The sequence below is a fragment of the Lolium rigidum genome, chromosome 3, assembly GCF_022539505.1.
Source record: "Lolium rigidum isolate FL_2022 chromosome 3, APGP_CSIRO_Lrig_0.1, whole genome shotgun sequence".
Lineage (NCBI taxonomy): Eukaryota > Viridiplantae > Streptophyta > Magnoliopsida > Poales > Poaceae > Lolium > Lolium rigidum.
In genome coordinates, this window is record NC_061510.1 from 283,045,184 (window position 1) to 283,069,031 (window position 23,848).

General features: G+C 45.7%; 2 protein-coding genes across 2 annotated transcripts; both read right to left on the bottom strand.

Moving 5' to 3' along the window:
* Positions 1-3,938: 3,938 nt before the first annotated feature.
* Positions 3,939-5,057, bottom strand: LOC124696601. The gene has a single exon (XM_047229307.1). The coding sequence runs from the start codon at positions 5,055-5,057 to the stop codon at positions 3,939-3,941; it is 1,119 nt and encodes a 372-aa protein (XP_047085263.1).
* Positions 5,058-10,166: 5,109 nt separating this feature from the next.
* On the bottom strand, positions 10,167-11,186 carry LOC124696602 (probable carboxylesterase 18). The gene has a single exon (XM_047229308.1). It carries the CDS (start codon positions 11,184-11,186, stop codon positions 10,167-10,169), a length of 1,020 nt encoding a protein of 339 aa, XP_047085264.1.
* Positions 11,187-23,848: the final 12,662 nt, after the last annotated feature.

Below are 23,848 nucleotides of genomic sequence, written 5' to 3' on the forward strand. Positions count from 1 at the left end.
ACGTATCGGCGGGCAACTCGTTATTCTTTGGAAACATATTCTTCAACATTTTCAGCAAGTTTTCAAATGCCGAGTCAGCTACACCTGCCCGTGCCTTCTATTTCAGCAAATCCGGTGTGCAGCCCAGCTTTTTCGGACCATCATCGCATCCGGGGTACATCGCCTTCCCGTGATCCTCTAACATGCGATCCAAATTCTCCCTCTCCTTTTCAGTTTCGCAGCGTCTCCGTGCATCAGCAATGGTCCGACCAAGATCATCAACGGGATCATCACGTGCCTCTTCTTCACCTTCCCCTTCACCTTCCCCTTCACCTTCAGCATCCTCCATGAAAGTATCACCGAAATGAGCAAGATAGCTTTCATCGATGAAATCATCCCCTTCTTCATCTTCTTCCATTATAACCCCTCTTTCTCCATGCTTGGTCCAACAATTATAGCTTGGCATGAAACCGTGCCGAAGCAGGTGCATGTGAACATCTCTTGAGGAAGAGTAACCCTTCTGATTCTTACAGTTAACACATGGACAGATAACAAAACCCCCATGCTTGTTCGCATTAGCCACTACGAGGAAATCTTTCAAACCCGTAGTGAACTCGCCGGAGAGTCGGTTACCGTACATCCATTGCCGATTCATCTGCATTATTATAATATAAAATATATAATTAACCATCATGCATTTGTTAAACTAACTAGCTACAAACAATATAAATTAAACAATGAACTACACACATGCATATTTTTATCAATGACACATGAAAGGTTCAAGTTGCTAACCGCGATCGAGGAGGAAAAAATAAATGAGAAAGCTCAAGTGTGGCTCCAACACTTCATAGGCATTTCATCAAACACCTTATGTGCATAAGAGGAACCAAAAGCAAACCTAACACCCACTTGTGAAGTTTGTGAAGAGAATGGCTCCAAATGGCTAAGTGTTAGCTGCTGGATGGGTATATATAGGGAGGGGCTTTAGTCGCGGTTGGCCTGGCCAACCGCGACTAAAGGCCTTCGGGCACCTTTAGTCACGGTTGGCCAGTGCCAACCGCGACTAAGCCCCCCACGTGCACCAGCTGGCCACCGAGCGCCACGGGCCCGGTGCCTTTGGTCGCGGTTCGCCTCCCGAACCGCGACTAAAGGTCCCATTAGTCACGGTTCCTATAGCTTCGCGACTTATGAGGCTGGACGGAAGCCTATTTTTCTACCACTGTCTAGCCTCAAACTGCTCCACCTTCGTCGCTTCATCTAATCGCACGAGAGAAAAACCATACGACGACAGGCAGTTCCTGCTCGAAATGCTGCCGGCGGTGGCGTGGTCTCCAGGCTCCAGATCGAAGGGATTGGGAGCCGAGCCAGGCGCTGGGTGGAGAACGGAGGAAGCGGGACTGTGTCTAGCAGGTAGCAGGCGCAGCAGGCTGACGGCACTGCTGAACGGCCGACTGAGCTGTAGATTCAAGATGAACAGGATAGAAAAGGGCCTGAAAAGGGGAAAGGTACATTTTTATTTGATGAATTTGAGTAGAACACTAGTGATGAATTTGTGAATTGTATATTTAACAAGGTACATTGTGCCACTTTCTAGTGATCTTTTTATATGCTTCAGAGTTCGTCTGACCTCAAAAAAATTTCGTCCTTCGCCACTGGATACAATCCTAGCTCATTGTGTTCACTCCACTAGAACAACAAGGGTTATACAAGGCCTCTAGGAAACCATATTCTGAAAAAACCAATGGCGACTGTGATTTGTCTGCAACCGTTGTTTCACCAAAAAAGTCTGTGTGACCACAACATTGGGTTGCCCTATATAAAAGAAAAGAAAGTTTGTTGATGATTTGTTTCCACATGACACAAGGTGCAGGTCTCATCCGTTCAACATAAAAGGGAAAAAAAACAAGAATTAGCTGATTCAACATGTCGCGTTCAACATAAGGGAAACAAATAAGTTATTTCCAAAGAATGTAGATGTAGGTACGTCCGATCAATTAAAAGAAAACTAAATATTGTAGCTAGCTTAGCTAGACCACGGTTACATGGCAGATGTGATATATAAGCCATATATACATACTCTATGCCAGTTTATATTTGTCTGCTAAATTCACCGGTATTAATATAATTTTCTCAAATTTAAAACTTTTGGGAAATTTTGAAAGAATTTATGAATTTGTTTTGAATATCTTGGACAGAATACCAGCCAGTATTTCTGATAGTTATAATGGTGCCTCGCAATATTTTTACCCAACCGTGAAAAAAAAACCAAAAACCTTGATTGGCCACAGAACTTTTTCCCACGGGAGAAAAGATAACACAAATTCAAAAAATATTATTCAGAAGATGGGTACGAATCCATGCCGACCTACATGTACATCTACCCGATTGGATCTCGCATCAAAAAAAATTCACAACAATTTTTTTATGTCTATTTTAATATGATTTTCTCATATATAAATAAGTTCAGAAAATTTAAAAAGAATTTATGAATTTATTTTGTATATCTCAGGAAAAATACCAGCCGGTATTCAAGTGCCTAGAGGCAATTTTACAAAAATGAGGAAAAAAAAACCTTGACTGTATGTAGAATATTTTTCCGCAGGTGGAAAGCTACCACAAATTCCAAATATATTATTAAATAGATAAGGTATGATCAATGCCAACCTACACATATATCTACCAGATTGGATCTCACTTCAAATGGGTGGAAATTAGGGAGAGTACACATTACTACCTTCTCTTCCTGCAAAAAAAAAACTCACTATAGAGAGTTGTCAAGGGTTATCTTCGTAGGTGTATCAACAAAAAGGAAAGAAAAAAGGAAATTTATACACAAAATCAGCTATATCTTGGTGGAAATGCAAATTAGTGCTAAGATATAAAGTATAAACTGTGCACTAAACGTGTGATTGGTTGAGTATAATGATCCGTAAATATGCACGTTTGAGCCAACTGGTCAAAAGAAGTGGATTTCTAATTTCCTCTATAACACATATAAAGAGATATAAATGTTTATACATTAATCGTGCTCTAGGATGCAAACCTTACTTGATGGATAGGAAACCCCGGATTGCAGCTTTTTATTCTCATTCACGTTCAAATGAGAATAAAAAGCTGCAATCTATTAGATAAAAAATATCAATAGATTACAACACACAAACTATAATTCTGAAGTTCTCACATCTATCTATCTATCTATCTATCTGAAAATATGGTGGAGCACGTGGGTGCCAGTGCACCTGGTTTCAATTTTTTTGAAAAATGCGGTTTAAATATTTTAGAAAATTTTGAAATAATTCACGCGTGTATATGCCACCTTCATACTTTCCTGTGCAAATTTTCAAGTAAAATTACGACCGTATGTGACCTACACAAAAAAGAGAAAACTGAACTTTGTTATATTGTAAATAGTGTACGTGTACTTCTTATACTGTAAACAGTATGATTTGTTATTTTTGTGTAGGTTACATACTTTCATATTTTCGGTTCAAACTTGACATGCCCATACCTGAATACATTCTCTACACACATAATTTATGCCGATTTTTTATAATTAATTTTAGTATTTTTTAGAAATTTATTGTTAAAAAGGGGTTCTGGCGCACCCGAGAGCCAAAAATCTGCATCCTCTATCTATCTATCTATTTCTGTGTACTATGTAACTATATTACCCCCTTCAATAGAAATTGTCATATTCGACAAATTAAAGAGGATGTCCTCACATTTGCGAGAGCCACACCGCTAGTTTTGTTGAAACAACAAAGAGAATGAAAAGAGCTTGTGTACAGGGCGCCAATTTGTGATGATGTACATATGAAGATCTCAAGCATTCATATACAATCCGAGCTTCGAGCTGGCTTGGTCGATCTGCTAAATATACTTACATAAAGTGCTAATTAAGTTACACCCATCTACTATCTAGTTCGAAGCTACTTATTACAAGCTGTCGTCGTTGGTTACTGGTAAGGGTCTGTCCATGACACGTCGTTGGCTGCAGCTTCCTTCCATCTCCTGTCGAAAATCTGCATCTCAGCATGCGATCGCCTCCTCACGGCGACCCGGAAATCCGCGGCCTTGCCCTCGGTCCCGCCGAGCATAGGGACTCCCCTGTGTAGGACGTACTCGCTGTCGACGACGCCGACCTTGAGCGTCCTGTCGCCCTGCGCGCAGTAGCCGAGCTTGTAGTCGAGGCCCCAGGCGTGCACGAGGTCGTTCTGGACCATGCCCCAGCTGCAGCGCCACGCCGCCCGGGAGAAGACCGGCACCATCATCTCCACCCACCCGGCACACGGCGGCCCCGTGCTGGTGTCGTCGCACCCTCCTCTTCCCAAGGCCGAAGCCGCCTTATAGAACCTCCGGTGCACGTCGCCCCCTCCTTGGACGCCAGGCCTCAGCAGTGCACGCGCCGTGATGCCATGGTGGATCTCGGACCGGCGGTCGAGTGCCGGCTGAGATACCTCGAGCCCTTCTCTCTTGACGATGTCGAGGTACCGGACAGGGTCGAAGGAGTCCACCTCAACGTCCTCGTCCCACAGGAAGACGTAGTCGTACTCGGCAACAATGTCCGGGTGCAGGAACCGCTTGGCGAACCACCACTTGGTCTGGCCGCGCGCCGACACGTGCACCGCGCGGCGCGACCACTCGAGGTCATCCCACTGCTCCTCCCCGGCGCCGTCGTAGTGGAAGAGCATTACCGTGAATCTGTCGGCCGGGAACTTGGAGACGAGCTTGTCGACAGCGGCCTTGTTCTTGATGCCCACCGGGATCGCCAGAAGGCTCTTCGAGGGTAGCCTGCCGCCGTGCTGCTTCTCAGGGTCGCCGACCATGGATACCATCTCGAGGTTGGACGTGCCGTGCACGATGCCCCTCGGCAAAGCTTCGCCGTCCGATGGCTGTTTCTTGGCTTGTTTCGCTCCATGGACTACGCGTAGCAGTTTACGTGAGATCGCGGCGGATGCTGCTGACTGGCTATTATGATCCTTCCGATGAAGCGTGTCGGTTGCGCCGGCGAGGAACAATAACCCGAGGAGGAATACGAGCAGCACCGGCAGCGAGAAACGTTTCCGCGACGACATGGAAGAAGAGCTTCAATGCCGGCGTATTAGGTCTGCTAGTCAACCGATGATGGGTTCGAATTTTTGATGCTGCTGACGCTGGTCACCACGCACTATATATAGCCCTGGACGCTGAACTTGCACGTAGAGCAATCCGAAACGGTCTGGAATCAGGAAATATAACAAATACGGGGCGGCCCTAGCCGGCGCTCGATCGCCAGGAAGAGAATGAGCGATCGGTTTCCCCCAGCCCAATTAGGGAAAGCCATGTTAGCAACTCTAAATCCGTATTTGAAAATTCAAAATGTTTTATCTCACAAACGACAACTCCGATTTAAGATCTGTTTTCACCAATAAATCCGTCTCGACAAGATCTTCAAAACTAGCACCCATGTTGATATGTTTCGAGAAACTTTTAATCGGGCTAAAAGTTATCAACCCTCTCTATCTGAATAATCAACCCCTGCATACTTGACTGATCAACGGTAAATGTATAAAATTATCAACCTCAGTGCAGGCTATTGAGGGAAAGTTCTGCATGCATGCACAAATAGACGAATCTGCTGATGTCAGCGGAATCTTTTCCAAATTTGTGAATTCAAAATGTTTTAACTTTCAAACGATAACTCCAAATTGAGATTCGCTTTCACCAATAAATCCGTCTCGACGAGATCTTCAAAACTAGCACCCATGTTGATATGTTTCGAGAAACTTTTTTTCGAGCTAAAAGTTATCAACCCTCTCTATCTGAATAATCAACCCCTCCGTACTTGAGTGATCAACGTGAATGTATAAAATTATCAACCTAGTGCAGGCTATTGAGAAAAAGTTCTGCATGCATGCACAAATAGACGAATCTGCTGATGTCAGCGGAATCTTTTCCAAATTTGAAAATTTAAAATGTTTTAACTTTCAAACGACAACTCCAAATTAAGATTCGCTTTCACCAATAAATCTGTCTCGACGAGATCTTCAAAACTAGCACCCATGTTGATATGTTTCGAGAAACTTTTTTTCCGGCTAAAAGTTGTCAACCCTCTTTATCTGAATAATCAACCCCTCCGTACTTGAGTGATCAACGGTGAATGTATAAAATTATCAACCTAGTGTAGGCTATTGAGGGAACGTTCTGAATGCATGCATGCACAAATAGACGAATATGCTGATGTCAGCGGAATCTTTTCCAAATTTGTAAATTCAAAACGTTTTAACTTTCAAACGACAACTCCAAATTAAGATTCGCTTTCACCAATAAATCCGTCTCGACGAGATCTTCAAAACTAGCACCCATGTTGATATGTTTCGAGAAACTTTTTTCCGAACTAAAAGTTATCAACCCTCTCTATCTGAATAATCAACCCCTCCGTACTTGAGTGATCAACGGTAAATATATAAAATTATCAACCCTAAATTTAATTTTATTTGAAACAGTTTAACGATATTTTTTTAGTTTAGAAGCTATCAACCCGGTGTCCTGTTATTTATCAACAGTAAATATAAATAACTACCAACCCTAAAATCTTATTTTATTTTGAATATTTTGGCGACTCTTTTTAGTTTACAATTTATCAACCCGGTGCCCCGTTATTTATCAATGATAATTATAAATAACTACCAACCCTAAAAAGTATTCCATTTAGAATATTTTAGCGAACATTTTTTTATTTTACAAGGTATCAACCCGGTGCCTCATTATTTATCAACGATAAATATAAATAAATAATAACCCTAAAAAGTATTTCATTTAGAATATTTTAGCGACTCTCTTTTAGTTTAGAAGCTATCAACCCGGTGACCCGCTATTTATCAATGGTAAATATAAATAAATATCAATCCTAAAAAAATAATTTAATTTAAAAATATGTAACGACTCTTTTTTGTTTACAAGTTATCAACCCGGTGCCCCGTTATTTATCAACGGTAAATATAAATACCTAGCAACCCTAAAAAGTAATTTTCATTAATATTTTTTTTAGCAACTTTTGTTAGCTTACAACTTAAAACAGTACTTGATTTGAGTAGCAAGTGGTAGTTCATTTGAGTTGCAAGTGGATCTTCCCACCCGTTATTTTCCCACTTAAAAACCACTGGCCCGAAAAAGGGAATTGCAAAAGGACCCCATTAAATATGAATTACCGTACGAAAAAAAACCCAAAAGGGAATTGTAAAAAGAGAATTGCAAGTCTGCCTCGTGCTGAAAAAAAAGAGTGAGATGCTATGTGTATGCATGCAACAACTTATGAAACAGTGCTGAAAAGTTAGCTCATTAAATGCAAATCCATGAGATGCTCTGTGCATGTGCATGCATGCAGTGTGAACGCTCTTGGCTGCATGCAACTTGCAAAGTAGTAATACAAGCTGTTAGTGTGAACATGTGTGAACGCAATTAAAATACTACGTGATACAAAAGGGAATTGAGTCGCGCTTTCGCGCGAGCGCTCCGCGCCGATAGAAACTGAGCGCTCGAGCGAGCGATTGCCAGAGAGGGGATTCGACAAATACGTTATGGAATCAATAGATTATACTGCCCGGACGTGCGCGTCGTAAAGCAATCCGACACCAAGGTAAAATCGGAGATAGAAGCAGCGGAGCAAAAGATGAGTTTATTTCTGCCCGCAAAAAAGGTAGAATTTCCAACCGAATCGGAGTGAGTACTTTTTGTGTTGAGGATGCCCCACACGCAGATGTGGTAAGTATCTACATTTGATCATCATGTCAAAAAAAAAAGAAGTATACATATGATCATTAGGTGCTCACTCATCATCAAATAAAATCCAAGCTAATTTCTACAGATGTACTTGTTCTAGAAAAAACCTTCATGGGTGATACTTTTCCGCAACTTTTCTTTCACAATAAAATAAAATATATGTGTGACTGTTTCTTAGATCGACCGCCCAACCTTGTTTTTCTTCAACTGTCTTGAATAACATGTAATTTGTAGCCAACATATGCTAAAGATGGTCAAATCCACTAAAGTACCTACAAACCTAGCCATAAGGTTCTCAATCCCTCCTACCTCCCTCCCCTACCCCTAACTCATAAAGCATCCACATCTTTCTTACCAGCCTTTTGATCTTACCGTTCCTTCTCCTCCATCTCTCAATCCCGCCGATGGCCATTATCCTTCTCCTAGCACATATCGTCCTCCTCATATTCCGCTTTCATCACCCACATCCTCATCGTACGACAACCACCTCCCTAACATGACCGCGCTGGTGGTGGCAGCGACAACTTTCTCCACCTCCGAGATTTCAACAGCAGTGGCAGAGGACTCTCGTTGACCGTAGTATTACATCAGTATTTTCTTCAACCTTGATGTGGTTGCGGCCTTTAGGTAGCAGTCGTGATGGAAGCCATTGATATCGGGCAAAAGAAAGAAGGGAGGGTAACAAGTACAATATGGACACACTATATACATGTGGGTTCATGTCATATAGGGGTTGCAGAGTTCAGTATGGCCCCAAAAAATTTTTAAAAGGATGTAAAGCTACTTGCGATAGGTAGGTAAACACAAATTCCTCTCAAACATAAGCTTTTTTCAACCTATCGTGGATAGTTTGGCATAGCTGGCTATGATGTTATAGTAATAGTAGACAATTTTCCTTGAGAAACATATTGATAAAAACAATTGGTTTAAATCAAACGAAAATGCAAAAACGAACGACCCCTGGCATGTTGACATTCCAACACTATCACCTCCATCCATAGTTTGGACATTCGTGCTACACTTCGCATGCCAACATTTTTCATATAGACCCTACTAATTTTGGGAAATTAACACGTCGCTTCGCCCTGGGGAGGTTTCTTAAATGTTCTGGTTGAGGTTCCCATATATTCTTGTTTCATGAAGAAACAAAAAATGTTTTATTAATGTATGGAGATTCGATATAATTTCATATATGTTGTATACATGTATTCATGAAGGAACAAAGATGCTTTCATTGTTTCATATATGTTTTGCATTCGGTGAAACCTTTTGTTGTTTTTTGTGAAACTAGAGGTGAAATATGTCTGAAACCTCAATGAAACACTTACAAAACCACCTTGAGATGGAGTGCATGTTTATTTCCATAAAATAGAAGGGTTTATACGAAAATAATGTAGGAGTCTCGGACCTTTCAAGGGTGGGGGTAGTGAGGAACTCAACATTTGAAAAGTAAATGGGATTATAAAAAAATTATTCCTTGATGCCTCGAATTAAAATTAACTTGGTCGTGAATGAGACTTCTACGGTAATGTACAAACCTTCTAGTTAAACCACTCCAAGGTTTGGCGCTCTATTGTGGAAAGGGAGATGATCTCTCGCGTAGGGTTTAATTCGCCACAAAATTGTACATGTGCTGATAGGCATGCATGCGGCGATACGTGGATACCCAAAGATGGGTCATTAAGGCCGTATGCTTGTCTATCTCACTTGGTTAGGGAAGAGGATGTACAACCCAGTCAACCAAATTTAAGTACATACGGATGCAGATTATCATTTTAGGGGCTTCCTATACCACATTTTAAAAAAAAAACAGCTTGTATGTTGCACAGTTGTGGATCGGGTGCCACCGCAACGGGTCTCAGATACCATCAACCAAACTACTCGATACTGGGATATTGCGAAATTGGACATCTTTTTCTTGCTCATGGATGTGCATATGATCCAAACTATATCAATCAGCAGGCTTTTGAAAAATTAACAGTCCTTTCGACCATAAAAGAATATCGGAGATCTATCTAAATTCTAATAAATATATACACTAAAAGTATCTAGATACATTTAAATTTAGATAAACTTGCATCATCCTTTTATAAATAGAGGTAGTAAGTTAATAAAAGAAGGGCGATTCTAGAAAAAAGAAAGAAACACGATTACACCCGCCGCTTGCTGCCGTCCCCATCAATCATATATTCACCACATAGCACAGAGTCACATCACGGTACCTAATCTAGGTTTTACTCCAACGTCAATTCGATTCATGCCGAACTCACCAGAAGTACAACTAACAATCACCAAACACATTCATACTGAATCAACCACGCCAAAACCAAAATGGAGTAACACCTACGAAATTGCGCAACAGACACGTCAGTCCGTGTCACTCAAGTTCCCAACCACAACATGCAAGTTTACAGTAGTCGTCGTCACTGGCCGCCGCCGACGAACTCGGCGATGCGTGTCATGAGGTCGCGCGCGTCGTCGAACATGGGGAAGAGGAAGAAGGCGTGGATGCCGTCCGGGTACTCCAGCACCGTCACGTCCTTCCCGCTGCCCATCAGCATCTCGCAGTAGCGCCTCTGCCAGTCCTGCAGCGGGTCGTAGCCGCCGATGACGAGCAGCACCGGCGGGAACGCCGGGGAGTCTATGCCCGCGGCTGCCTCAGGGGTGGTGCAGCACGCGGCCTCGTGAGAACGGTCGGCGCCGTGCGGGAGGAACGCGCGCCACATCCAGTCGGTGCGGGGCACGGACACGATCGGCGCGCCGTGGAGGCGGAGCTCGGAGGGCGTCCGCTCCTCGCCGCCGAAGAAGGGCTGGACGGAGATGACGCCCGCGAGCCGGACGTTCTTGAACGTTTGAACGTCCGAGGCGTATCGTCTCGCGACGTGGTGCGAGATGTTGCCGCCGGCGCTGTCCCCGGCGAGGAAGCAGCGTGAGGCGTCGAGCGGCACGTCGGCGGGGTGGTTCTTGGGGTCGTCGAGGAAGCGGAGGGTGGCGATGCCGTCGTCGTAGGGCGCCGGGAAGCGGTGCTCCGGGGCGCGGCGGTAGTCTACGGAGAGCACGGCCGCCGAGGCGTACCGCGCGATGCGGCGGCACACGGCGTCGTAGGCCAGGGACGCGTTGGAGAGGAACGCGAACCCGCCGCCGTGGAAGAAGACGATCACGGGGAGAGGCGCGGCGCTGCCGGCTGGTCTGGCGGCAGGGTGGAAGAGGCGGGCGCGGAGGCGGATGGCCGGGTCGATGACGACGTCGCGGGAGGCGACGCCGCGGCACGAGGAGGAGAAGGCCGGGACGCGCGGGTCCAGCAGGGAGAGCACGCGGCGGTTCACTGTGCCGTCGGCGCGGCGGGTCGCGTCGGATACGTAGTCCACGACCTTGAGGGATAGCCGCATGATGCGCGACATCGGCGGCTTCGGCTTACTCCGCGGCGGAGGCTCCTCTTCCATTGTCGTACTCGTGCCGTCGTCGGTCTCTCGAGTTCTTGCTGCCTGGTTTAACCCGGTGTGTGCATTTGTAGTGGACTTGGTCGGGTAGTCGTGTCGTGTGGAGGCTGGAGAGTTGAGAAAGAGGGTTATCGCTCTCGTCAGCCATGGTTTTCCTACTGCTAAATTATGCTAGTAGGTCTGGCGTCTTGTTGAAATTTAATTGATGTCTTTTGCCCGGGCAGGCACAAAGGCAACAATGCTGCAACCATATCACACGTTATTAAATTGTGTAGAAACAATTTTATTTAGGTTGTTGATTTTTTTTAAGTACGTTCTCGTAGCATAAACGAATTATGCATCAGGTATTCTTTACTATTTAATTAAATTGAAATAGGTCGTGATGGTAAGTTCCGACCTCGCCCCGCACGATTGCTAAACAAAACGGTGCGAGCGCTAAAGAAAACCTTCCAATCTCCGGATATGATCCGTCGATGCAAGCCGTTATGTAAAGAAAACCTTCCGATCTCCGGATATGATCCGTCGATGCAAGCTGTTATGTGAAAAAAAAGGAGCGCTCGATGTACCATGCATGTTTGTCAAAAAAAAAAAAAACCCAGAAATCCAAGCCTGATGGTGTGTATCTTTTTTTTTGCACAAAGAAGGGGTCTGGAAGACACCAGAGAGCTGCATTATATTAAACGTGGCAGGTACAATTTACAGGATAGCCCCTTAAACATCACTCGCACTAAGAACCAACTATTTGAAGAAAGGGCCTCCAAAGTTAGAAAAAGCACCTTGGGAAGAAACATGAGAAAGCAATCAAATCCCTTGGCACCTCCGCCACAGATCGCCGGTGACCTCCAGACGTCACCGCCGAGGTCTGAGGGCAGTGCGCTCGAGAGCACTGCTCCGACGATGAACCGAAGCCGCCGGCCACCACAACACCACCGGGGACGTACCACTTGGAGGCGCTGCAGCGTCGAGCACCAGCAACTGGATTTAGATGAGGCCTCCGCATTGGAGGTAGAAGACGGGCCGCTCTTTCGGCCGAAGATAACGACGCCAAAACTGAGTGTCATGTGTTCCGCTTGAATGGAGATCGCAGCTCCAAAGCACCTCGTACGCAACCAACACCTAGCCAGCCTGCCGATGCAAAAGCAAGAACACAGCTTCATCTCCTTCCCTTACCTCCACGGTCGGCCAAAGGTGCTTTAGCTTCATAAGATGATCACCAAAATCACCTGCAGAATCCAGGGAAGAGCTCCCCAGATCTGAAGGCTCATCGAGCTTATTGCACAGATACTTGGCCCTCCAGATCCCCAGCACGACTGGCTCCTGCCATTGGAGCGCCGAGATGAAGCAGAGGAAGACGAAGAAGCCCCAGCCGTCGCTCGGGGACGACGGAGCTCGACCTGCAGGCATGACGCCAGACGCCACGTGTAATGAAAAGGGTTTTGGGGGAACCGGCACTACTCCAAGGGAGAGGCCTATCTCATATATATATAGGCATACATGATACATATACAAGTGTCTATACCACATACGGTATGACGTACATATACAGCTACTATACATGTCTAACACCCTCCCTCAATCTTAGCCACTCCGTAAGGAATCAAGAAGGGTAAGATTGCGCCTACAAGCCTCAAACTGTGGTAGAGGTAATGGCTTCGTGAAGATGTCAGCAAGTTGATCCTTAGAGGAGATGAACTTGATTTGTAGTAGCCTTTTTGCAACACGTTCCCTCACAAAATGAAAATCAACTTCAATGTGCTTTGTTCGGGCATGGAATACCGGGTTCGCAGAGAGGTATGTAGCACCGATGTTGTCACACCAAAGTATAGGAGGTCTAGGTTGGGGAATGCCCAACTCCTTAATCAGCGACTGTACCCAAATGAGTTCAGCAGTAGCATTACCAACAGCCTTGTATTCTGCTTCAGTACTACTGCGAGAAACGGTCGCCTGTTTGCGAGCACTCCAGGCAATCAAGGTAGAGCCAAAGAATACTGCATAACCCCCCGTGGATCGCTCGTCATCAGGATTGCCTGCCCAATCGAGCATCAGAATAGGCCGAGAGCACAACAGAGGAACTCGGCCGAATATGGAGACCGTGGGACACTGTAAGACGCACATAGCGCAAAATGCGCTTAACGGCGGACCAATGAGTGTCACGAGGCTCATGAAGATACTGGCAGACTCGATTGACAGCAAAGGAGATATCTGGACGAGTAATTGTCAAGTACTGGAGACCACCAACAATACTCCTGTACTCAGTGGCATCAGCAGAGGAAAGAAGCTCACCATCTACAGCGGTGATCTTATCTGTAGAAGACATAGGAGTCGCTACTGTCTTGCACTTCAGCATGCCAGCTCGCTGCAACAGGTCCAAAGAATACTTTTTCTGTGTCAAAACTAAGCCACGGTCACGATGAGTCACTTCCAAGCCAAGGAAGAAATGAAGCTGACCAAGGTCCTTAACAGCAAAATCAGCACCCAAAGATCGAATAAGAGCATCTGCAGCCATAGGAGACGAACTGACAAGGATAATGTCATCCACATAAACCAAGAAGTACATAGTAACCTCGGGTTGCTGTAGAAGAAACAGTGAGGAATCAGCTGTAGAGGGCACAAAACCACGAGTACGAAGCGCAGTGGCAAGACGCGCATGCCAAGCACGAGGAGCCTGCTTCAGACCATAGAGAGCTTTAGTGAGTCGACATAGATAATCCGGACGAGCCGAATCAACAAAACCAGGGGCCGACGCATATACACCTCCTCCTCCAACAATCCATGAAGAAAGGCATTCGCACATCAAGCCGACGCATAGACCAACCTCGAGTAATCGCAATGGAGAGAAGTATCCCGATGGTAGTAGGCTTGATCACCTGGACTCGAAGGTATCTTCATAATCAAGACCATAGCGTTGACGAAAACCTCTCGCAACAAGACGCGCTTTGTAGCGCTCAATAGACCCATCAGCATGTTTCTTCACTTTGAAGACCCATTTAGAATCAATGACATTAACTCGAGGTGGCGGAGGAACAAGTGTCCAAGTCTCATTACGAAGCAAGGCTTGATACTCCAATTCCATAGCTTCTCTCCAATGAGGCACACTCATAGCAGCTTGATAATTGCGAGGTTCAGCAGAGGGATCAGCAAGTGCAGCTGCAAGACAGGCAGCATACCAGGCAACAGTACCATCAGTGCGCTGTCGAGGTCGAATAATACCACTGCGACTGCGTGTATGCGGGCGAAGAGCCACAGGAGCAACAGTCGTCGAAGGAGCAGGCGGTGCAGAAGAAGAACTGTCCGCAGAGGCAGGCGACTCAGCCGCAGACGAGGCGGGCGATGGAGGCGTGGGCGCTGGAGAGGCGTGCTGAGGCGAGGCAGGCTCGGGCGCCGAGGGCCCGGGCGACGTGGGCGCGGGCGACACGGGCGCAGGCGACGAGGGCGCGGGCGACAAGGGCGTGGGCGACGGGCGGTCAGCGCCCGGTGCATGGGCACGATCCCCGGTGCCATGCACAGGTGGATTGGCCACTGCATGGGCACGGTCAGAAGGACCACGCGGAGGCGGTGAGGGCGTCGCAGTAGAAGGCGACGTCGGCCAGGCGACGTGGGGGTCTGCATGGGCACGACCATCGAGACCATGCAACGGAGTGCCGTGATCGACGTGATCCACAGCCGCGATAGGAGGTGCCGCGGAAGACAGTGGGGACGACGGCGCGACGTCCTCTAACAGCTCCAACCGAGCTCCACGACCGGCACTCGCACCATGGTTAGACAACAACGAGAGGAGAATATGCAGCATCTACAAATTGGTCAGCAGGAACAGTAGTGGAAGGAGGTGGAGATGATTCGACCGTGGAGGACGGTAGGTTGGCAAAAGGAAACAGTTTTTCATCAAAGACGACATCCCTAGAGATATAGACACGATTGGTAGGAACATGAAGACATTTGTAGCCCTTGTGAAGAGAACTATACCCAAGAAAAACACATTTTTTAGAGCGGAATTCCAACTTGCGTTTATTGTATGGGCGTAAGTGAGGCCAACAAGCACACCCAAACACCTTTAAAAAAGTGTAGTCAGGAACTTCATGTAAGAGCAATTCGATGGGTGTCTTCATATTAAGGACTCTAGTGGGAGTACGATTGATGAGAAAACAAGCAGTGGTGAAGGCATCACTCCAGAATCGAAAAGGAACAGATGCATGAGCAAGTAAAGTAAGGCCAGTTTCAACAATGTGACGATGCTTACGTTCAACAGTACCATTTTGCTGATGTGTATGAGGACATGCTAAACGGTGAGAGATCCCAAGCTTTTGAAAGAAGGTGTTGAGGTTGCGATACTCGCCACCCCAATCAGACTGAACATGAATAATTTTGTGTTTGAGAAGCCGTTCAACATGGGTTTGAAACTGAATAAAAACATTGAACACATCAGATTTGCGCTTAATAAGATATAACCAAGTAAAGCGACTATAAGCATCGATAAAGCTGACATAGTATTTATGACCACTGACAGAAACATCAGCAGGACCCCACACATCTGAAAACACAATTTCTAGAGGATTCTTAACTTCTCGACTAGAGGATGAAAAGGAGAGTTGATGACTCTTGCCCTGCTGACATGCATCACACACTGCAGGATCTTTATTACTAGACAAACTAGGAAGCTCATGACGATGAAGAATATGGCGAACAATAGGTGTGGCTGGATGACCAAGGCGAGCATGCCATCGTGACGATGAAGTGCGAACTCCACTGAAGACTTGGGATGCACGGGGTGAGTCCAACCGATAGAGACCTTGACATAGGCGCCCACTAAGAAGAATGTCCCTCGTGGCTCGATCCTTAACAAAAAGATCAAAAGGGTGAAATTCACAAAAGACATTATTATCATAAGTGAGTTTTGGAACTGAAAGGAGACTACGTGTCACAGATGGAACTCTAAGGACATTACGAAGACAGAGATTCCTATTGGCATGTCTAGTAAGAAGAGATGCTTGACCAATATGAGAGATGTGCATACCTGCCCCATTGGCGGTGTGAACCTTGTCGGAACCATGGTAGGCATCACGTGTATGGAGCTTGCCCAACTCACTCGTCAGATGATCCGTAGCACCGGTGTCCATGTACCAGTGGGGATCAACATAGGTCTGAGTGTTCCCCTGCTGACCCTGGGGAGCGGGGCGATCAGCCATGGCAGCCTGACGGGCATTGTTGCGGGTGTCCTTGCCGTCATTGCCGATGCCGAGGAAGCTGCGCTGAAACCGGCGATGACACTTGGAGGCGAGGTGACCGTCACGACCACACAGCTGACAAGTGCGCTGGGGACGGCCACCGCCCGAGTGATCCGGTGAAGGCGCGGAGTTCTTGGGGATGTAGATCTTCCCCGAGGTAGGCGCCGTGTAAGAGGGAGGCCGTGCTCCCCCTTTGTTGGCAGCGAGGGCGGACACGTCCCCGTGGCCACCGCGCTCCCGTCGCCCAGGACGGGCCTCCACACGCTGTTCAGTGTTGAGGAGGCGCTGGTACAGCTCGTGAGGAGGCATCGGAGAGGTGGCGGCGCGCTCATTAACCACCTCAACGAGGCCATCGTACTCTTCATCGAGGCCATTGACGACGTAGGAGGTGAACTCGGAGTCGCGAAGAGGCTGACCAATGGAGGCCAGCGTGTCCGCAAGCTCACGAACTTTGTTGTAATAGTCCGTGACGCTGAGATCAAGCTTCTCACATTCGCCGAGTTGGCGACGGAGAGCATTGGCGCGGGCCTGAGACTGCGCCGAAAAGGTCTTCTCCAGGGTGCTCCACGCCTCATGCGAGGTTTTGGCGAAGACGACGAGCCCAGCGACCCCCGGCGTGAGGGAGCCCTGGATCGAGGAGAGGTTGGCCTGATCCTGCCCAGTCCACACACGGTGAGCCGGGTTGATGACCGGCCCGTGCACGCCGTCTACCAGCGCGGGAGGGCAGGGGAGGGTACCGTCGACGTAGCCCATGAGGTAGTGGCTCCGAAGGAGAGGAAGGACCTGCGCACGCCAGAAGATATAATTTTCCGGCGACAGTTTAATGGTAATATGATTACCAAAGTGATAGGGCGCCGGGAGCGGGCCAGAAGAGTCCGGCGCCGGGGACAGCGCAGCCGAGGGCGCGACCACCGCGGAGACAGCCGGCTGAGAGGCCGGCGGTGGAGGATCCGCGGACGAAAACACAGCAGCGGAGGAGGCCGCGGACGTGCCGAGGACCTGAAGCTGCAGCGCGGACGGGGCCGCGGACAACGATGCCGACGGCGGATGCGAGAACAGGGAGCCGACGGCGATCGTCCCGATCGACGAGCCAGTCATGGCGGCGTGGTCGAGCGGCCTGTTCAGCAGCGCGGCGAGGGAGGCCGGCAGGAGGCCGGCGGTGGTGAGGCCGGTGGTCGAGGCGGAAGCGTGGGATCGAAGACACGGCGGCGGCGGCGACCTAGGGTTTGGGAGACCTAGGGTTAGGGGCGGCGCCGACCTAGTCTGATACCATGTAATGAAAAGGGTTTTGGGGGAACCGGCACTACTCCAAGGGAGAGGCCTATCTCATATATATATAGGCATACATGATACATATACAAGTGTCTATACCACATACGGTATGACGTACATATACAGCTACTATACATGTCTAACACCACGGAGGGACACTAAACTAGGAACCCTACTCTACAGTTGTACAGGGGCGGGTCTCTCACCCTACCTCAACGCCGGCAGCCGCCAGAGAAGAGAGGGGAGGAGCCAGACGGCCTAGATCTTGCGTGTGGAGAAAGCTAGAAGGGGAGAAGAGGAGAGCGGTGGAGAATACGACTCTTTAAAAACTCCTGATGGTTTGTATCGTTATGTTTCAAAAAAACGGAACAACCGTCCCATCGCGACCCCAATCGATACAGTTCGATGCATGCATACACAAAACAACGGCCACGCCCAAACCTACCAATGTACTATACATGCCATGAACAGACCGAGCATCAAAGAATTGCAAATCGGCTGGTCGCCATGTACGACGTCGAGAGGCAGACGCCACATGGAGATACAGGAATTGGACGAGAAAAACTAGGCCGGGAGAGCTTGTTGGTTCGTCTGTATGGACATTTACACTGTCGCTTCCGTGATAGACGCCTACCATGCCATCCTCGTTCTTCCTTCAGTTGGTGCCTCACCTAGCCCGGCCAGATTGAAGACACAACCACCTTGGATTGAAGATACGAACTTTAATCCTGAACCCAGCGTTTGCCTACTTGATGAGGTAGGCAAGGGACGTGACTCGGAACTATAACCCTGCTACGCAACGATTGTACTAACTCCAATTTGGGAGTTTTTTTTTGACAATCAATACCACATATATTTATAGTAACAAATAGTACATGTAGAGATACACGAGCTGACTCCAACGATTACAAAATAAAGTCTAAAAGATACTAATAATTTTTCGAAGTCTTCAAATTTTTCCTTCTTTCAGAACATAATCTTGTACTCTTCTAAAAGCAGCCAAAGATAGATAACGAACCAGAGACGTGTAAATACCGATGAAGGTTCTCCCATAATTTTAATTTGAGCCGCAATGCCAAGGCTGCGTGCACGCGCGCAACCATTAAAGCAGTCATTCAACATCGGCAAGAGTACCAACACCAGTATGTCAGGGAATAACAACGACTAGCCTTGTCGATGTCGATGGAGAGCCGAGAATACGAATCACCATTGTCGAGAACGTAGCAGCCAGGACAAAAACTACGAGGATAATCCTCCTCGCGGCAACAACGACAAAAGATCCAAAATCGATCTGGCGAAGCAAGATCTAAAGACCCATACATAGATAATTGTAATATTTATAGATAATTGTAATATTTCGGGAAGGAGAGTCTGATTTGGGAGTTGATATGTATTGTGCTCATAGTACCTTCTTCATATTACCTACACACTAAAAATAGACTATATACAAACTAAGTTGAGTAAATTTATATAAGAGCTAAAACATGCTATAAAGATAATGGAAGGGGTGTATTACTATAATTCCATTTGTTTTCCGTAGCAACGCATGGGTATTCTACTAGTATTTTTTAAAGAGCAAATCACCTTATGAATTTCAAATATCGTCCAAAGCATGCCTTTTATGGGCTTTCACAGAACTCGAAAGGAGAATGGGCTGCCTATCAAACATTGAAGGCCAGATAGTCAGTCATCATGATTTTGTGTCAGGTTGCTGCTATGTTTCACGATTGAACATTATTGTGTTCTTTGGCTTGTGAGAAACCACAAAAGCACCAACTAAACATTATAAGACAAATAGATTTATAAAAGATTGTGAAGTTATGCTTAATATGTCTTTTCTTCGTAGTATATTGCTCCTTAACCTTTTGTAAAGTGGACTGCAACATTACAAATGATAGAAGTTAAACAATTTTCGTATATTAGTTTTGGAGAAAAGCATATCACAATCGAAACATTGATCAAGTTTGTTTCAAAATACAGTACAAACTATTTTGCAAATACATGATTATTTGGCTCACAGATGATGTTATCCTTTAATATTGGGTTGAAATGTGGACGATACTTTTACAGTAAATATTAATACGTATTTTTTATGAATTGTTCAATATGTGACATTGCTAGTTCCCCTAAAGAGAACATCCACTTTCACCTTTAAAAAAGAACTTCCACTGTACGGGGTAAGCTCTAATGCATGGTCTCCATGGGTAGCACTTTAAATCTCCTTACTAAAATCAAATCAAATCCGAAAAATTGAAGACATGGAATTTGGTTAAGCCTTAAGAAGAAATCACCAATATCACCGTAATTAAAGTATTTTAGAACATTAAATACTAAATCATTCATCCATGAATGTTTCCGAATTCTATGGAGTTTAATTATTTTGTATTTTTCGCACCCTATAGAAATTGAGCGTGGATTTATAGCCACCCGGTGGCAATGCCCCCCTCCTGGTTGTCGTTGGATGACTTGCTGGAGATTCGGTCTACATTGCCAGCTGTCCATTGGAGTGCAGATAAAGGTCGATGAATCGCGTTCTAAGCTGAATTAGACCCTAATTATACGTTCATATGCCAGAGACGTGCAGCGCAAAAAGGGGTCTGCTGACCCCTTTGTCAGGTCATGCACATGCACCTTTGTAAATATAAGGCATGCATGGCACACTACTGAGTTCTGCATGCATGACACAATAAGCTGGTTTACACATGACTCATGGGAAAAAAATCCTATGAGACCGGGTCTATTACCCAGCATGATAGACCCACCCCGATGGCTGACACCTGGCGGTCTATTACCCAGCTAGTTAGATTGAAAAATCGGGATTAGCACATGGAAACAAAGGCTAAAAAATCGGGATTGAAATTAATGGGGATTTACGTGCATGAAGATTCGGATAAGCCAGGTGTCATCCATCAGGGTGGGTCTATCATGCTGGGGTATTAGACCCGGTCTCATAGGATTTTTTTCCTGACTCATGAGGTTGGGTCTGTTGAGTTTACCTGGCGACATGCATGCATCAACATCAGTATATTAGAGGTTCACATGTGCTCCAATTAATGCCAAAAAACAGCTCGACGTTTGAGCTTTGAGTGCACTAAAGATGTTCCGAATTTTTTCCGAATTCAACCAGTGGTCTTCATTATAAAAGAAGCATTTCAGCGTTGCATGCATGCTTGGTTCTCTCTCTTCATTTCCATAATTTTCACAACATGCATACTGTATTCTCTATCTCTCCACTATGTAATAATTGAGCGATTATATTTCAAAGCAACTGTGGTAAGGTTGCATGCTTCATTGCTTCGTTCTCTCTCCCTCTCCATAATTAAGTTAAACTCGCGAGCCACACCTCTCAACCTAGTTTTTGCAGCCACACACAAGCAACCAGCAGCAAAAACGCATGGCGAGCTATTGCTGCTGATCCTCTTCTGGGCGGCAAACAGATGCGTGCAATCAAGCGAGCGAGCCTGCAAGGTAGCTGAGGCGCGTGTGTCAAACTGACTGAGCTAGACGTAGAACGAGCAGTTGTCGCTGTGAGCGTCGCGCGTTCTTGCGAGAAGGGTGACGTGCACGCCGAGGACGCACATGCGCGCCATGCATGCCTGTTATACTGCGTAATAAAAAAACATCACAGCTGATACATTCGTTCCTGCCTCACTTTATATGTCAATGAAAGATGCAGCTAGAGTAGACAACGTGATGCATTCTGCAATGAGCAGCTGCAGCCAGGGTAGATAACCTGACATGCTATTTAATTTTACACGCATATGTAGGAGACTAGCTATATAGTTTGCCACCATACCTGCCATCCTTTGTAGTTGCTGCCAATAAAGTCTGATCCAAGTAGTCAGCACAGACAGATGATTTACAGGGAGAGTGGCTAATTAGAATAAGTGTGGTGGCAAGCAGAACGAATCTAAATGATCCATCGGACGGCAGTTACCTGGGGGGTATTGCCACCGGGTGGCAACGGCATATTTTGCATAGAAATTTTACTATTTTTACCAAACTTTCAAGGACAAAACTTTAAATTACAAATGGTCAAAATTGTAATTGGCTCAAATGGTAGAGAGAAGAAATGGTAGAGAGAAGAAATGGTAGAGAGAAGAAATTGTAATTTTATCTGAATTTGCCATAACATGGTAGCTTTTATTGAAAAAAAATTCAAACCAGTTTATCTTCAAGTTTAATGGTTGGTTGTGGTATCTACAAAAATACGCCCGATGTGGAGTAAGTCCAAACCACGAAATAATTGTAGAGTGCACCATGTAAAATTTGCAATGATGGTATCAGCGTCAGCTAACCATGCATGTCTTGTACTCCTAACATTGGTTATTGTTGTAATAAACCTAACAAGATAAGTAGTTGGGTATTCTATGATTGGAGTATGTGTAAAGAATTTTTTTAACCGTATTCTCTCTACCTTCTCAGTATCAACCTAAAGAGCTAGTCTATCTAACTTACGACGCTACCATGGCCACCATCCCATCCGATGTTGTTGTTGCTTCGTCTCCTACATAACAGTTGTGCAAACATCTCAGTGATCCTCGACTCCGTCAACAACTCCACTCCACATTAAGCGCCTTCTTACTCATCTTCCTCGGCAAATCTGACGCCCACCATCTAGTCGATGGAACCATCAACACCAAGCCCAATGATGTGTCTTGGGTGTTGTAGGACTTCAACATCCGCTCTAGGATGCATGTCAATACGGTGAAAAGTTCTTTATAAACACCTTATATTCTCTATAATTTATATTGTTATTCCTAACAATACACTAGAAACCACCATCAAATTTGCTGCCGATGACCTCTCCTAGATATTTACGAATGTTAAAATATACATCAAATCAGATACCCTAATCCGAGGATATTTTTGAGACTACATTTATGCAAGTGTTACATAATGATCTGAAAAGATATCTGATTCTACTTATTTATTTCTTAAATCATATTCTTAGTGAACTTAGGTTATATAACAACATGCAAGTGTATTTTGTCAACGCTAGACGTCATAATTGTATGACAAAATTTCTACAATAATATTTAGGAGCCTTGATGTACTAACTTATGCTAACTAAGTAACCAAAAAGTATACTTGCAAGTATAATGGTTTGATGAAAATATGTTATAAATAATTATAAATGTTTAGTATAAATAAAATTTATTTAACTTCTGTAGTGGTCTAAAACAATATTCACCATGTTTTAAATGTATATGGGCTTGATTATCGACACCATCAACTGACACAACCACTAAAACAAAACTTCAACTATTTACGGTTGTGCTTAAAAGTGGATTCCAACTAGTAGAAACCAGGAAAATCGATTCAGCTTGTCTCCCAGTCCCAGCGCTATCATATCTACCATGGTTTTAGGTCACTCTTCCTGTGGAGTTAACACACTCGGTGCAAACTTGAGCTTAATTCAAGGACAGGAAGACAATCCGGCATCCTAGGCACCGGTCCTGAAAGAAATCAAAGAAATTGTTGCACGACTTGATGAAGGGGCCAGTTCAGAAAGAGAAAATATTGTGTAATAGGGATGCTTATTAAGTAAGTAAACTGGCAATGAGTTCTCAAAGTGATTTGGAGTGGATTCTTGGAAGACCTCCAATGATTTTGGGACGTCTACGTTAGAGTATAATCCCCTATTTGGAGTGTAATCACGAAACACCTTTCATACTAAATCAAACACGCCAAAACCAAAATGTAGTACAGAGTAACACGTATAGGAAACTTGGCAATAGACACATCTGTAGGGATTCGTAGCATAGAAAACAAAAAATTTCCTACCGCGAGAACGCAATCCAAGCCAAGATGCAATCTAGAAGATGGGAGCAACGAGGGGATGAACGAGACTAACCCTTGAAGATTTCCAAAGCCTACAAGAGGAGGCTCTCGTTGCTGCGGTAGACGATCACTTGCCGCTTTCAAAAGCGCGTAGAAGATCTTGATGGTGCCACAATCGGGCAGCACCTCCGTACTAGGTCACACATACGGTGTTGATGACGACGTCCTTCTCCCCGTTCCAGCGGGCAGTGGAAGTAGCAGATCCTCCTCGGAATCCCGGCAGCACGACGGCGTGGTGGCGGTGGTGGTGGAGAACTCTGGCAGGGCTTCGCCTATGCGCTGCGGGAGTATTATGTGGAGGAGGAGAGGCTAGGGTTTGGGGAGAGG